General features: G+C 38.1%; 1 protein-coding gene across 2 annotated transcripts in view; it reads right to left on the minus strand.

Annotated features, from left to right (window-relative positions):
* Positions 1 to 12416: 12416 nt before the first annotated feature.
* St8sia6 (ST8 alpha-N-acetyl-neuraminide alpha-2,8-sialyltransferase 6) overlaps positions 12417 to 15791 on the minus strand; it is a 111498-nt gene continuing 108123 nt past the window's right edge. For both annotated transcript variants that reach the window (XM_069990441.1, XM_069990442.1), the window contains one exon: positions 12417 to 15520. In XM_069990441.1, coding sequence (XP_069846542.1) covers positions 15052 to 15520 — 469 coding nt within the window. In that variant the 3' untranslated portion in view covers positions 12417 to 15051. The remainder of the gene's footprint in view (positions 15521 to 15791) is intronic.

The following is a 15791-nucleotide window of genomic DNA, read 5'->3' on the forward strand; positions in this document are numbered from 1 at the left end:
TTTAAATAGTTGAATATTGCTTTTTAATTTTTAATTTTTTGTTGTTTCTGAGGCTTGAACTCAGGACCTGTGTGCTGTCCCTGGGCCTCTTTGGGCTCCAGGCTAACACTCTACCACTTGAGCCACAGTGTCACTTACAGCTTTTTCTGAGTAGTTTATTGGAAAAAAGAGTCTCACAGACTTTTCTGTCTAGGCTGGCTTTGAACCATGATCCTCAGATCTCAGCCTCCTGAGTAGCTAGAATTACAGGCATGAGTAACCACCACCTGGCTACTTTAGTCTTTCAAGCAGTGTAAATACTAATTTATGAAGAGAATATCTGTGAAACATGCTTCTTAGCATGTTAGATATAAAATATATTTGTACCCCCAAAGAAACCTGGACTAGAGAAATACTGAGATGGGCCACTAGCCCTCCAATTATGAGCCTTTTCTAGAGAACTGCACATGCAGAACACAAAATCCATTCACTATGGAGACAAAACACACTTAGAAAATCTAGACAATCAGAAGCTGGATGTTGGGGCTCATGCTTGCAATCATAACTACTCAGAAAGCTGAGATCTGAGGAATGCAGTTAAAAGCCAGCTTCAGTAGGAAAGTCCATGAGACTTATCTCTAACTAACCACCAAAAGCTGGAAGTAGAGCTGTGGCTCAAGTGGTAGAGTGCTAGCCTTGAGAAAAAGTTCATGGATAGTGCCCAGACCCTGAGTGTAAGCCCCAGGACCAGTGCCACACACACACACACACACACACACACACACACACACACACACACACACACACACACACATACTTCAGACAATGCTCTTGATAGACCTTAGGTGACCATATGACCAGGTACTAGTGACTCTTGAATGTCAAGGGGTGGAAATGAAAACAAATGTTTAAATATATTGACTAAGTTAAATAGCATATCATGATCAAATCCGGTTTATGAAATTTCAGTAAGAACCTGGGTGACTACATACATTGCCACTCAAACAGGGCACCTCTAAGAATAAATTGGATTAAATCAGGGCTATCTGGAAAACTAGGATTAACCTGTCAGGAATAAACTTTCCATAAGCAATTAACTTAATGATATAATCTGGCAGAAGGCATCCTCTTCAGAAATGTGTATTACTTGATAACTAAACCCGTGCTTGTCACTAAAACTAGTACACTATACCAGCACTAGTATGCTACTGAGCATGTTTAGAGAATTCCATGATTCTTAAGAGAAAGTTGATGAGTACTTAATGAGAAGACTACCATCTTAGAAAGTTAAAGAGCTCTGAGCTTTATAGACTAAGCTGTTAAATGATCATTTTATTTACTCAGAGATCAGTAAGCCCAGAAAGTCTACTATGGGGTAAAGTCTTAATAGCTATTTGCCAGACTTCACACATGAGCAATCACTGCATTCACCTATTTGATGAAAAATTAATCAAAGCATTGTCTTAGAAGAAAGGCAAATAAGAATAATGGATTCTACACATTATATTTTAATATAAAAGAAGGATCAATGCCCACAAGCAATTTTCAAAAGGTAACATTTGTCTAAGAATTGTTTCTGGAATGAATGCAGTTCATGGGTAATAACTAGATTCGTGGGAGAAAAAAAATGTCGATATTCAGTGACCAGCAGGATTGCGTACCAAGAAGCTTCAGTATTTGAGACAAGGACTCTAGAACTTTGTGTCAGAAATATTTGAGCTCAAACCCTAGTTCTATCACTTTAGTAGCTTACTGGCATAAGAAAAATTGCTTACAGCAAGTATGGTTTGTTTCCATCCATCTATCCTTCCCTTGCTCCATCCAGCAGAGCCCAGAGTTTGTGTAGGAGCACACCTGTGCTCTTTAGAGATACTATATACTAAGGAGAGAAGTAATACTAAAGAGAATGTTATTGATTCCTCTTTCAACGTTGGGTACATAAACAATTTCAACCCAGAAGAAAACAAGGAAAGGTTTGTTGGAGGCTTAAGAGAAGTTCTTTCTTCTTCTGGTATGATTCAAAAGTGACCTTCTCCTCTTCTCTGGATTATTTGTAGATGTATACATTTGCATTTATTCAACAGTCAGGTTTAGGATGATGTCAGCACACAGAGGTGAGCTGGACTGAGACACTCACAGGGAAGTGAAGCCTACACCAGTAGGTTAAAGCAACTCTCAGGCTGACCTGTCTCTGCATTTCTATATCTGTGGGCCAAGAAAGCTTAGGAATAATGTTGCTAAATGCCCATAGTTTAACACTAAAGGGCTTTGTGATACTTGCAGTGCAATGCACTGTGGTCTTTAGTTCTTAGCTTCTGATCTGTGAAAAACAGATAGGTAGCTACTTTACAATTGTGCAAGAATTCATGATAATACATATTCAATAATTTTGCCTACACTGCCTGGCCTAGTAGAACTTCCAACAAGAGGAACACACATGAGGTGTTGGCTGTCTGCACACTGTGCACTATTAACTTTGCCAACAATTAACATGGGCAGATCTTTAACGGCCTTGATTGTTGATTGCTTTCATTTCCATATCAAATGAATCTGATATTAGCTTCCAAAGAGCACATGAGGATAGCTGAAATGAAGATGTGAAATCTCCCTGAGATCTGCAAAAGGCAAGGAATTCAATAATCAATCAGTGATATTTTATTGAATCTCACTGACTCACATACTCAAATACCCTTAAAACTCCAAAAGAAAAAAATGGTTTGTATGTAAAGTGTTCAATTTTAAAAGAACTCAGAATAACAAGAAGCTACATAGAGACCTCTCAGAAGAAGAATTAAGAATAGCCAATGAATGAGGAAATGCTCAACATCTCTGGCCATAAAGGAAATAAAAATCAAAACAACATTGAGATCTCCTCTCATGCCAGTAAAACTGGCCATCATCAAGAATACAACCAACTACAATTTGAATCTGAAACTTTGTTCTGATACTGTGTATGGTATAGTCTTGGAAAATGTCTTGGTCTCAGTTTTCTCACTTATAAAATGGACATTTACCTCATGATGGGGCTGGGAATGTGGCTTAGTGATAGAGTGCTTGCCTAGCACGCATGAAGCTCTGGGTTTTATTCCTTAGTACTACATACACAGAAAAAGCCAGAAGTGGTGTTGTGGCTCCAGTGGTAGAATGCTAGCCTTGAGCAAAAGAAGTTCAGGGACAGTGCCCAGGTCCTGAGTTCAAGCCCTAGGACTGGCAAAACAAAATTTACCTCATGAGGAGACAGCAAGATGATAGAAATATCCACCACATTCTAGCATTTCCACAAACCTGAAACAAACAATTCAACAGCCCTCTAATATCTGGTTGCAAGGAAATACAGGTAATTTAGTAAGACCAGGCAGAGAACTAGTATAAAAAAAGAAAGAAAACAAAAGGCAGAAAATAGAGAAGATCAAGTACTCAACTTGCCAGGTATAGGTGGCTCACACCTGTAATCCCAGCTAATCAGGAGGTTGAGATCTGAGGATTTCCCAGCTCATCAGGATGTCAAAATCTGAGGATTGCCAGTCAAAGTCAACCCAGGCAGGAAAGTCCATGAGACTCATACCTGCAATGAACCACCAAAAAACTAGAAGTGGAGCTGTGATCCAGGTGGTAGAGCCCTAGCCTTGAGCAAAAATGCTTAAGGATAGAGCCCAGGCTCTGAGTTCAAACCCCAGGGACTGGCATACACAGAGAGGAAAAATAAAAGAAGCTACCTGGCACTCCAAGTCACCTGCTCAAAGAAAGCAGCCGGTACTAGTGTCACCAGAGTCCACATCTTTCACTTGCTGCCACACTTACCTGGAGCAGCCTCATTCCACCATCGCCGCCTCTAAGAGCCATAGCAGCCACAGCCCAGAGAAGTTCCAGCCCGTGGAATCTCTGCTACACCACAGGACATTGTTACAGCACTTATTTCACTTGGTCCAGAGCCTTCACCAATTAGAGACCAATTAGAGGGAAATTTCAGGCACTTCTGGGCCCAGAGGGCAAACACGGGTGAACATAACGGGAGAACCATAGAACACAGAGTGTCAGAGATTAGACTAGCAGACCTTTAGTGCTGACTGAAACAACTGGTAGATACTGATCTCTTCAACAATGAAGTACTGACTTATTTTATTTTTAATATTTTTTTCAGGGCTGGGAATATGGCTTAGTGGTAGAGTACTTGCATAACATGCATGAAGCTCTAGGTTCGATTTCTCAGTAGCACATAAACAGAAAAAGCTGGAAGTGGTGCTGTGGCTCAAGTGGTAGAGTGCTAGCCCTTGAGCAAAAGAAGCTCAATGACAGTTCTTAGGCTCTGAGTTCAAGTCCCAGGCCTGGCAAAGAATTTCTTTTTCATCTTACTTCACGTTCTGTTATTCTTACGTTTCTATACCTTGTCAATGTCTCTGAAATAATTGTACTTTATTCTCACATACTGTTATTTTATATACTTTATCATATATATATTGCATATTTCTCCACATTTTGCTTTTTCCACCCCCTACCAACCCCTTTGGTTTATTTCTCCATTCATAACTCCTATACTTTCAACATTTTCTAAAGCCCTAGCATAATCTGAAAGCAATCCAGTTCCTTTTATGGATAACTTCAGCAAAGCAGATTCAGAGAACAGGGATGAGAGTCACAATGATACCGATGCCATTGATCAAGAGGATATCTCATCTTAAAGATTTGTGCACCTAGTAACAAGGTCTTCAAAATGTAGGGAGCAAAACTTGAAAAGACTGTGTAAAGAAGAAGATATTCATGATTACAGCTAAAGATTTAACATTGCTCTCTATATCATTCATAGAAGAAGTTTGCATAATATTAGAAAGTGTAAGGAAAACCTGGACAACAAAGTAATCTGAATGACACTTGTAGAATCTTCACCCAACAACACAATAGAGTTTTTTTTTTTCAAGAAAGACTATATTTTGAGCTGTAAATGTCTCAAATAGTTTGAATGGGTTCAAATTGTTCAAAGCATGTTCAATAATCACAATGAAATGTGATATTTGGAAAAGCAATCCAGAAATAAAAGTCTTTTAATTAGCCGTGGTACAAAGAAGATACTAAAAGGCTGTTAGGCAGTGTCTTTTTTTTTTTTTTTTTTGGTCGATCATGGGGCCTGAACTCAGGGTTTGGGCGCTGTCCTTCAGCTCTTCAGCTCAAGGCGAGCGCTCTACCACTTGAGCCATAGCACCACTTCCGGCCTTTTCTGCTTATGTGGTGCTGAGGAATTGAACCCAGGGCCTCAAGCATGTGAGGCTAGCACTCTACCACTGATCTACCTCCCCAGCCCACGGCAGTGTCTTGAAGTAAATAAAAATAAAAATATGACATAAGATAATTTACAGAAAACATATAGAGAATATAGCTCTAAATTTCCTGCTAACAACAACTATAAAAATAAAAGCAAACAAAACAAAGAAAAAAAGGACAATAAATATGAGAGTCCCAACTATAGACTAAAAGTTGCTTCTCAGAGAGGATCAATAGAATGGATGACTCTTGAGCCAGATAGATTGAAAGAGAAAGGACACATTACAAATGTGAGACATGAGAGGAAAATTATTGAATACTATATTAAAGGAGAAGAGAATGTTACAAATAACGTTATGAGAATGATTCCACAATTTAGATGAAAAGAACAAGTTCTTTGAAGAAACAAACTCATGAAGAAACATAAAACCAGGATGGTTCTCTAGCTATTAAAAAAATTGCTCAAAACCATTCCCCATAGAAAATTATAAGCTAAATAATTTCATGAGTGGATTTCATGAGTAAGAAAGAAAAAGCCAAACGTTTACAAAATTTTCCAGAAAACAAAACAATAACGTGAAACCAAAAAAAGAATGAGATTGGAGTCCATTTTATATCATCTTATTTCAAGACTTGTTACAAAGCTATAGTAATCAAAGTGAAATACTGGAAGAAAAAAAACAGACATATCAATGGAACCAAATAGAGTTCACAAATAGATAAGCCAAAATGTAACTCAAATGATAATCAACGCTGGTGCCAAGCAACACAAATGGGGGGAAATTTCTTTAACAAATTTTACCACAATAATGGGATAGAAATCTGTGAAATATTTTTACTTTTTCCTCATACCTTACACACACACACACACACACACACACACACACACACACACACACACACACACACAAAATCAAAATGCTTAAATGGTTTACAGAGCAAAGCAAACTATGAACATCCTAGTTGAAATCACATATGATTCTACACCTTGGATTCGGCAGATATGGATATAAGAAGCCCAAACTGGGCTGGGATGTAGCTCAGCGGCAAAGCAGTTGCCTAGCAAGTGCAATGTCATGGGTTTGAGCCCCAGTACCAAAAAAAAAAAAACCAGACAAAAGAAATACAGTTTAAAAAAAGAAGCACAAACTATAAAATAAAGTCTAGTTAAAAAAAGTAACCACAAGACTATTAAAACAGAAAGGCAAAGAACTGGAGTGGTGGAGCCGGCCTGAAATCTCAGTACAGCAGAGCCTGAGGCTGAGGAAGGAATATTGAGAGCATGGGGCTGGGAAGGGGGCTCAGTGCTTGCCTTGCATGCATGAGGCCCTGGGTTCGATTCCTCAGCACCACATAAGCAGAAAAAGCTGGAAGTGGCGCTGTAGCTCAAATGGTAGAGCTCTAGCCTTGAGCTGAAGAGCTGAGGGACAGCGCCCAGGCCCAGAGTTCAGGCCCCACAACCAGGGAGGGTAGCAGGGAGGAAGATTGAGAGTACGAACGAAGCTGGCCTGAGCTATACTGTAAGACCCTGGGTAAAGAGAACAAAGAAAAAGGAAAAGGAAAGAAGCAAGGGAGGAAGGAGGGAGGGAAGGAAGAGAAAAAGAAGGAAAGGAAGGAAGAAAGAAAGAAAGAAAGAAAGAAAGAAAGAAAGAAAGAAAGAAAGAAAGAAAGAAAGAAAGAAAGAAAGAAAGAAAGAAAGAAAGGTATGAGGGAGGGAGGGAAGAAGGAAGGAAAGAAAGAGAATGAAAGAGTGAGAGAAGGAAAGAAAGAGTGAGAAAGAGATAAAGAAGGAAGGAAGGAGGGGAGAAAAGCAAAAAAGCCAAGTGCAGACTGGGAGAAAAGAGTTGCATATATATATCCAATAAAAGAGAGTTGCATCTAGAATATATAAAGATGCCTCATAACTCAATTAAAACTAGCCAAAATATTTGAGCATGCACTTTATCAGAAAAGACACAGGACAAATAACCCCAAGAAATGGAGCTATAAGGAAATGCACATTAAAATCACAGTGTGATACAATCATATAATCAATAGAATGTATAAAACCAAACCAACCTATAGAAGCAAATTCTGTCAAAGACATGGAATAACTACTATGATAACACATTACTGACAGGACCACGAACTGTTGCAACCACTATGGAAAAGTTTGGCAGTTAAAAAAAAATCATACAAGGTCCTGGGTCCCAGTCATTCCAATTCTAGGTATTTGCCCTAAGGAAATGGAAATAGATGTTCATACAAAGGCTTATACATGGATGTTCATAACTTTATTTGTTATAAGCAAAAAACTGGAGATGATCAATAGTTCCATGTAAAGTTGAATGCGTAAACCAATTTAGACAAATTGTGGCAGCTCCATAGAACAGAATTCTCCTCAGTAAATAGGAAATGAACTGACAAGCAAACATGAATGTAACTTACATTGGGCACAGGATCAAGACAAGAAATCCATGTACACAGCATGATTACACTTATACAAAATTCTAAAAAGAAGAAAACAGTTTAGAGTGTAAAAATGTAAACTACAGAAAAGAAGATTAAGAATTTCCTGGGAGCTGGAGTTGAATGGACAAGATGTAGTAGAACAGACCAGTGGATTACAGAGTGGGCTGAGGAAACATTCCCAGGTAAGGGATATACACACAATTTTGATTGTGGAGACAGTTTCACGGGTATAGTCAAAACTCTTCATGTTATGCACTCTAAATATATGTAATTGATTATAGATCAGATCTAATTATGCCAATGTTTTCCTTTATGCTTTATAATTGCTCACTGGAAAAATAATGGATTTACAATCAAACCTGTGAGTGGGAATGAAAGCATACATAAGTTACTTATAGTTTTGAATTTGTGTTCTATGTTTATTTACATGACAGTAAAATTACTTTATGTGAGCATAAGTGTATATATATATATATACTATATATGTATATGTTTATACGTATATAGTATATATATGCATAGTATATAGTATATAGATTGGCCTAGGGCATTAAATAGGACAACAAACATCTTGCATTATCCCTAAAGTCATTGTCGTTACCCTACCTGGATTGGGTCCCCTCTTGTAGTTGACATATGCCATCAGATATGCATGAATTCATGGATATGCTTTAATGTAATCAAGAGATATTGTGCTATAACTTTTATTTTCCCCTCTATAATGAATGTTAAAAATCTACTCTTTCTCTGTATTTCTTGTGAGTTGCTTTCTAACTGCGATGTTGTTTTCTATGTTGTGTTTTCACTGATCTTAAGGCATAAGCTCCGTAAGAGACAGATGCCTGGGTGTTTAGTTGTCTAATACTACATGTGACAATGAAATAACTATTGTGGTCTCCTTGTGGAAGTTCTCTGCAGCATATAACCAAAAAGTAAGAGTTTGGGGCCTTAGGATACATGATTAATTTTACTCTGAAATACCAGATTGCTTTCTAGTAAGTTTGAATCTATTTACATTTCCACCAGCCCTTGAAATGAAGGATGTTCCCAATTTTTGCCAATACAATGGATATAATGGCACTCCTTCATTTTCATTTCTCACCTCACTAGTCAACCTGAACATGATTTTATATTCTTAGAAATGACTCAACTTTTCCCTTTGTAAGTCACATTCTTATTTTTGCTCATTTTTAAAAAAAATATTGAGTTTCTTTTTACTTGATTTGCAGTCCCTCAAAATGTCTGTTGAGGTCATCCATTTTATGCATTCTAAAAGCTATTCCATTCTGCACCACATTGTGAGCTTTAAGGTGTCACTTAATGACCAGAAATGTTTCATTTTTACACTAGCCTGGTCATCATTGCTTATCTAGTTCTTTAAAAAATTGTTTTGGGGTCATGCTTTAGAAGTACAATTCCTTAGCTGTATGTCAGCCATAATTGCTCTAATTTTCTTCTTTTAGCTTTTTACTTTTCTTTTTTCCCCCACCTACCTCTAATGTATCTGGAGTCTAATTTTTGGTGCAATGTAGGTATTTATTCTTTCCTGTATGATAAGCCATGCGCCAATACCATCTGATTAAAAACTCTGTCCTGTGCCCATGCCAGTGGTGCATCTTTGTAACACTTTTTAAAATAAAATAACTGATATTACTGCCCATATAAAAAGGCTCTTGGAAGAAGGATGAGCCAGGATAAAAAAAAAGGTCAAGGAACTACTTTGCCCTCCCACCTCAGGAAAGAGAATGGTTATGCTATTGAGCCCACATGCAAATAGGAAAAATGAAACACTCCTGGGGAAAACAGCAGGGTACTGTGGCACATGCCTGTAATCCTAGTTCCCAGAAGACTGACTCAGGAGGGTCATGAGTCTGAGGCCAACCTGGGATACATGGTGAGCTATGTCAAAAGCAAACCCAAACCAAACCAAACCAAAAGCTAGTCTTTCCAAATGAATTTTCAGACCTCGCATAAAGGGTCTTATGAACACTATTTTTTGTCAAGCACTTCAAGTATATCAAGTAAATTCTTCCCATGTTTAGTAGCATAATAATGTGTTTCTATGGGATGTTACATACATAAACTATTTTGAATACCACAACTATTTTATCTATCACATCCAAACCACTTTTGCAATAGACACTTAAGATGCTAGGGGATCTCTTACACACACACACACACACACACACACACACACACACACACACACACACACACACACACACACACACACACACACACACACACACACACGAAAAAATTCAATTTTGCTGAAGTTTCCTGAAATTCATGAAATGATTTAAAGAACTTGATGATAGAATATAACATTTAACTAGGAAATTTTCTGTAAGCAAGGAAAAATCCAGCAAAAAAAGTAAGCCTTATTTATGGCCCAATTCAGCATCCTGCACAGAGAAAAATCCTTAAAAATCTTCTCCTTTCCACCCTGGCAGAGAGCCCATACCTTTGCTGGGGTGGAATTTACATGCAGACCCAAAATCTTCTTTCATGAAAATTATGACCTGCTTTTGCCTTTGTCTAGAGTCTTCAAGAATCACTACACTGAGGCAGCCGGGCGCCAGTGGCTCATGCCTGTAATCCTAGCTATTCAGGAGGCTGAGATCTGAGGATAGTGGTTCAAAGCCAGCCCAGGCAGGAAAAGTCCATGAGACTCTTATCTCCAATAAACCACTCAGAAAACTGGAAGTGGTGCTGTGGCTCAAGCAGTACAGCACCAACTTTGAGCTGAAGAGCTGAGGCCCAGAGTTCAAGCCCCATGACTGACAAAAAGGAAAAGAAAAAGAAAAAAGAAAAAGAATAACTACGCTGAGTAGTAACTGCACATGGAGTTATTTCCAGAGGTGGTGCAGCACAATGACTTATCGGCTTAAATGAATACTTGGATATTAATACTTAAATACTTAAATGAATACCCTTGGATCAGGCTGGAAATTATTTTTGGAATCATATTATTCTGTTAACATTTTCTAGTGATGCTAAACAACAGTATAAAATAAAAGCTACCAAGCCATTGATTTTCTTAGGAATGAACAGCAGATATTATGAGTTAGCATCCTAACTAAAAGGCCCATTGTTATTTAGAACCAGTAGTCAGACTTTCCATTTTCAATGCTCCTGGATGTCCTTAAATTTCAGAGCAGAAGATCAACTCCATTCCATCTGAAAACATTTAAGCAGTGCTGGTCATCCACAGAGGTTTCTCCAGAATGTTCCCATCAGACCTGGTGGTGGTTAATCTATGCATCTATAAGAAAAGTTCATAGTCTTTATATTATGACCTTAGTGAAAAGCTTGCAAGAATCTCCCACTATAGAACAAAAAGCACTGTGGGCTTTTGTTTTACAACTTCCCTAGTAGATATTTTGTACTATTGAAAATCATATTTTAGAAACTATCAAGGAATGTTCTATTTTGTACTAAAAGCCATTACAGATGCATCCTAATGCATCTAGTGGAAGTAGCAGGCAGGAAATTATGAGGTGAATGAGGTACGTTGCCTCTCACGCTGGTTCTCCCCATCTACAAACTCCTCTTGAGAGTGTAGCCAATAGCCAGAGCTGAGAAATTTTGGAGATACGAAGGATGCTCACACTGTGATACATACAAGTGGCACTGAGACATATAACATACAAAAATTGAATGATTTTTTTAAAACCAACATTGCCTATCAGCTATGAGATTTATAAAATGCAAACAGTTCTTTTTGTTTGATAGTGGTGTTCTGGCAGACTTTTCACCAAGATCAAAGCAAAAAAGTAAAATGGTAAACTCCATCTCATCGATGTGTAGATATGTCACCACTAACATGAGCTGTGGACCCTCTAGATACATCTGAGTAGCTTTTTTATTTGTGTCACTCTTGGGACTTAAACTCAGGGCCTGGGTGTTGTCCTGTGCTTTTATGCTTTGTTGTAGTCAACTGGAGATGAGTGTCTCACAGACTTTCCTGACTCTGTTGGCTTTGAACTACAATTCTCCATCCAGCCGAGTGGTGTTTTGTTTTGTGTTGTTTAAAACCAATGACCTTTGGATAATATGAGTCTAGGCAATTATAGTACAATTTCCAACAGGCATTACTTTACAAATGTAAAGTAGTGAATAAACTTTAAGACTGTGCATGGGAAAAAATTTTTGGATGGGCATGTGTGCTAGTCATAGGGCTTGAACTTAGGGCCTGGGCGCTGTCCTTGAGCTTTTGTGCTCCAGGCTGGCATTCTACATTTGAGCCCCAGCTCCACTTCTGGCATTTTTGGGTAGGTAATGGAGATAAGAGTGTTACAAACTTGGGTGGAGGGTGGTGCAGGGAAAAAAAAAAGAGTGTTACAAACTTTCCTGTCTGTGCTGGCTTCAACCCTGAATCCTCAGATCTCAGCCTCCTGAGTAGCTAGGATCACAGGTGTCAGCAGCCAGCGCCCAGCAAGGCTACATTTTTTTTTCCACATAAAAATTCCTCAAACATTTTCCATTGAGTTTATTGGAACCTGGATATCAAGATGTACCTTAATCTCATAATATTCTGAACATTTCCTAAATCTATGCAAATCACACTAGAGATTCTGTTTTGGTGTTGTAGAGGAAATCATAAATTAAAATATCATGTTATATGGTAACAAGTTCTAAATGTCTTAACCATACCCAATTTCTATTGAAAGAACATAAAGTGTCCACATCAAAATTTAATGAATTTATTTTGTATATTCTATTAGTTTTACTCATCAATCATGTATTCCCAATACCATCAAAAAGAAATTGTTTCTACTTGCCATAAAATACCATGAGAGAAACATTTTATTAGCTATAAAATACTAGTGTTCTGATCCATTTTTAATAATCCATTGCAAGTAGCATGACTGAAACATTACCAATACTGCAGACAAATTAATTAAAAACTAATTACACCCATTATGAACACTAAGAATAAGATATCTATTCATCACAAAAAAAGATGATAAAATAAAACTTTGTGTAACAAAAGGTATTTTCCTTTTGGAAAAATATTTATCTATGAACTCTTCATCAATTTATAAAGCTAATAGTCTTTATTTACTATATTAGAACAAATGAAAATAGAAACTCAAAATAACCTCACAAATGTCAACTACAATCAAAGTTAGAATGTACCTCATCAAAATGAGTAATTGTACAACACAGTGTTCATAAATATGTAGACATTTATTGTACAACACAGTGTTCATAAATATGTGGACATTTGGTTAAATTATCTGGCTCAGTTAAGAATTGAAAACGTATTTGTTGTTATTTTGGCATGTTGAACTGGTCTGATCCACTCCTTTTTTATCTTTTTTTTAATGAAGATACAAGATACGCAGAAAATTTATACACAAGATTTTTTTTTTCTGTAGGTCAATGTGTTCAGTAGATGCAGGGAAAACATGTCATCAAGAGTCATCATCACATAAGGAAGCGATATCAAAATGCTAAGACTTAATACCCATTTCTATGAGAAATGATAGAGTTATGCATTCTCATATAAGCTACATCTTTCCTTGTAAGCATTAAGTCTTGGCTTTCCTGATGGAATTGAGTAGGTATGATTATTCCTGTTTACTAACCTGGGTCCAAGCTACCACCTCCATACATGGAACCTTCCCTTCCTGTGGTAGGTTTTAGGGCAGAAAGCATGATCAACCTTCAGATATTCTCATTCTGATGAATCACAATCAAGGGAACAGTTTTCCTTCCGCATTGTGGTCCCTCTACCCACATGTTTCTTTACTTGGTAAACATTTATTTAATTCTGAAATTATGCCTTCTTTGACATAATTCTGCTGATGGTCCTGCCAGCATTTTCTTTTCTTTTGTCAGTCGTGGGGCTTGAACTCTGGGCATGGGCACTCCAGGATTTTCTTTTCACCATCATGGAGGATCCTTATTGTATCAGAGACACATCTATTTCCTCTTACCAAAGGCAGTCATCTTTATACTCTTCACACAGAACCTGGTACAAGATCTGGTATAAAACAGTTGTACAGCTGGGTGCCGGTGGCTCACGCCTGTAATCCTAGCTACTCAGGAGGCTGAGATTTGAGGATCACGGTTCAAAGTCAGCCCAGGAAGGAAAGTCTGTGAGACTTTTATCTCCAATAAACCACTAGAAAACCGGAAGTGGTGCTGTGGCTCAAGCAGTAGAGAGCTTGCCTTGAGCTGAAGAGTGCAGGGACAGTGCCCAGGCCCAGAGTTCAAAAAAAAAAAAACCAAAAAAGTTTTACAATACTTTAGAAAAAAAAAAGCCAGGTGCTGGTAAGTCAGGTTGGTAAACATAGCTACTTGAGAGGCTGAGATTGGTAGGCTCAAATTCAAGGCCAACATGAATATATATACACATGAGATCCCATCTCAACCAATAACCCAGTGTGGTGTTACACAACTATCATCCTAGCTATGATGGGAAACATAAAATAGGTGGATAATGGTGAGGGAAAGCAAGACCTCATCTGAAAAATAACCAATGCAAAACAAAAAAGGGCTGGAAACATGAATCAGCAATCCTGTGCTGGCCTAGCAAGAACAAGGCCTTGAATTCAAATCCCAGTACAACTCAAATCCCCTCTTCCCCAATTTCTTTAAGCTTTAAATTGAGTAAGAGGTAAGAGTAAATTGAGTAAACAGGTAAGAAAAGCTATAACTATTGTAACTCTTCATGATCCTGTCAGTGGGGAGAACAAAAAAAAAGTCACAAAGCTGAACAGAAAGTTAAAAAAAATGATAAAGAGGGATTAAAATGATAGCTAACAAGATGGAAAGAAGTGGCCGAAACCTAACTAATACACCGCGGCTAATCAGAAACAAACCGTGACACAGGCAGAGAATTTCATCCCTGAATGATTAAAGATTTCTTGCTCAACTACATCCATTTCTGGTATGTACTTTCTTATAGGACAGAAAGTAAAACAGGGAGGATCTGATTCATAAAGAGAAGGTGTAAGAGAAAGAAATGCAGCACACATGAGTGATTTGGCTGTTTGTTTCACAAAAGGGTTCCAGAATATTCTACCCTTACTGACAGTCTGGTGAGGACTGTTATAAATAGGAAGTGTTCATCAGGTCCCTATCTCATACTTCACACCAAATGCTAGGCCAAGAGTTCTCACAAATTATCCCATTTTGCTTGCCCGAGTTAGATACTGTGGTTCCCATTTTTCTGGGAAGGAAATGGAAGCTTGGGAATGACTTTGGGAGGTTGGAAAGTTTAGCAGAAGAACTTTTACCAACCCAAGTTCCGGAGCTGTGCTATCATAAATATTCTGTAAGTAGCTTTTGGAAATCTCTGTAACTCACTAACTTCCTGCATCACATTAAAACTCATTCCCATGTGAAGACGCTTTAAGCTAGCTCACATTTGCTAAATTGTAATTTGAGGATTCCTTTCACATGAAGTTGGAGAATCTGGTTGTACTCTCTGGGCATCTGATGGAAACCGCGTTTGGGTAATCTGTTGTCATAGTAGTGGTGGCTGACAGGTGTGTCTTCTAGAGTTTTCGAGAAGGGCCAGAAGCCATAGAGCTTCACGTTGGCACACAGTTCCACTGCCACACTTGTGATCATCAAGCCGGTTGACAAGCGGTATGCAGTTACCCCTTTAGTTCTCCAGAAAAGAGCAAGGTGTTTCAGGTACTTGGGATGGAAAAAGAGAACCTTTTGTCTTGCTTTAGATTCTTTGAGTGTGTAGTATACTTTAAAAGAGGTGCCAGTGTTGGCCCGGAAGGAAAATGCTGGAAGAAGGAGGAATGCATCTCCGTAGGTGGCAATGTCCTCCAAAAATACTTCCTTCTTCTCCTTCAAGTTCCCATATCTGGCAATTAAAAAGAAAAAGAATCAAAACAATGATGAAATAATAAAGTGAACAGCTCTGATAACATGAAATGGAATCCAATGGAAACATTTTATGTATCCTATTTATAAAAGAGAGAATCAGGTAAGCCGAGAGGGTAAACGGGAATGGGAGAGAAGGGAGAAAATGATGGAAGAAATGGCATTGATACATTGTACTCGTCTGGGCACTGGTAGCTCACGCCTGTAATTCTAACTATTCAGAAGGCTGAGATCTGAAGATCATGGTTTGA

Source organism: Dipodomys merriami, unplaced genomic scaffold, assembly GCF_024711535.1.
Source record: "Dipodomys merriami isolate MVZ:Mamm:240054 unplaced genomic scaffold, mDipMer1.0.p SCAF_4, whole genome shotgun sequence".
NCBI classification, from domain to species: Eukaryota; Metazoa; Chordata; class Mammalia; order Rodentia; family Heteromyidae; genus Dipodomys; species Dipodomys merriami.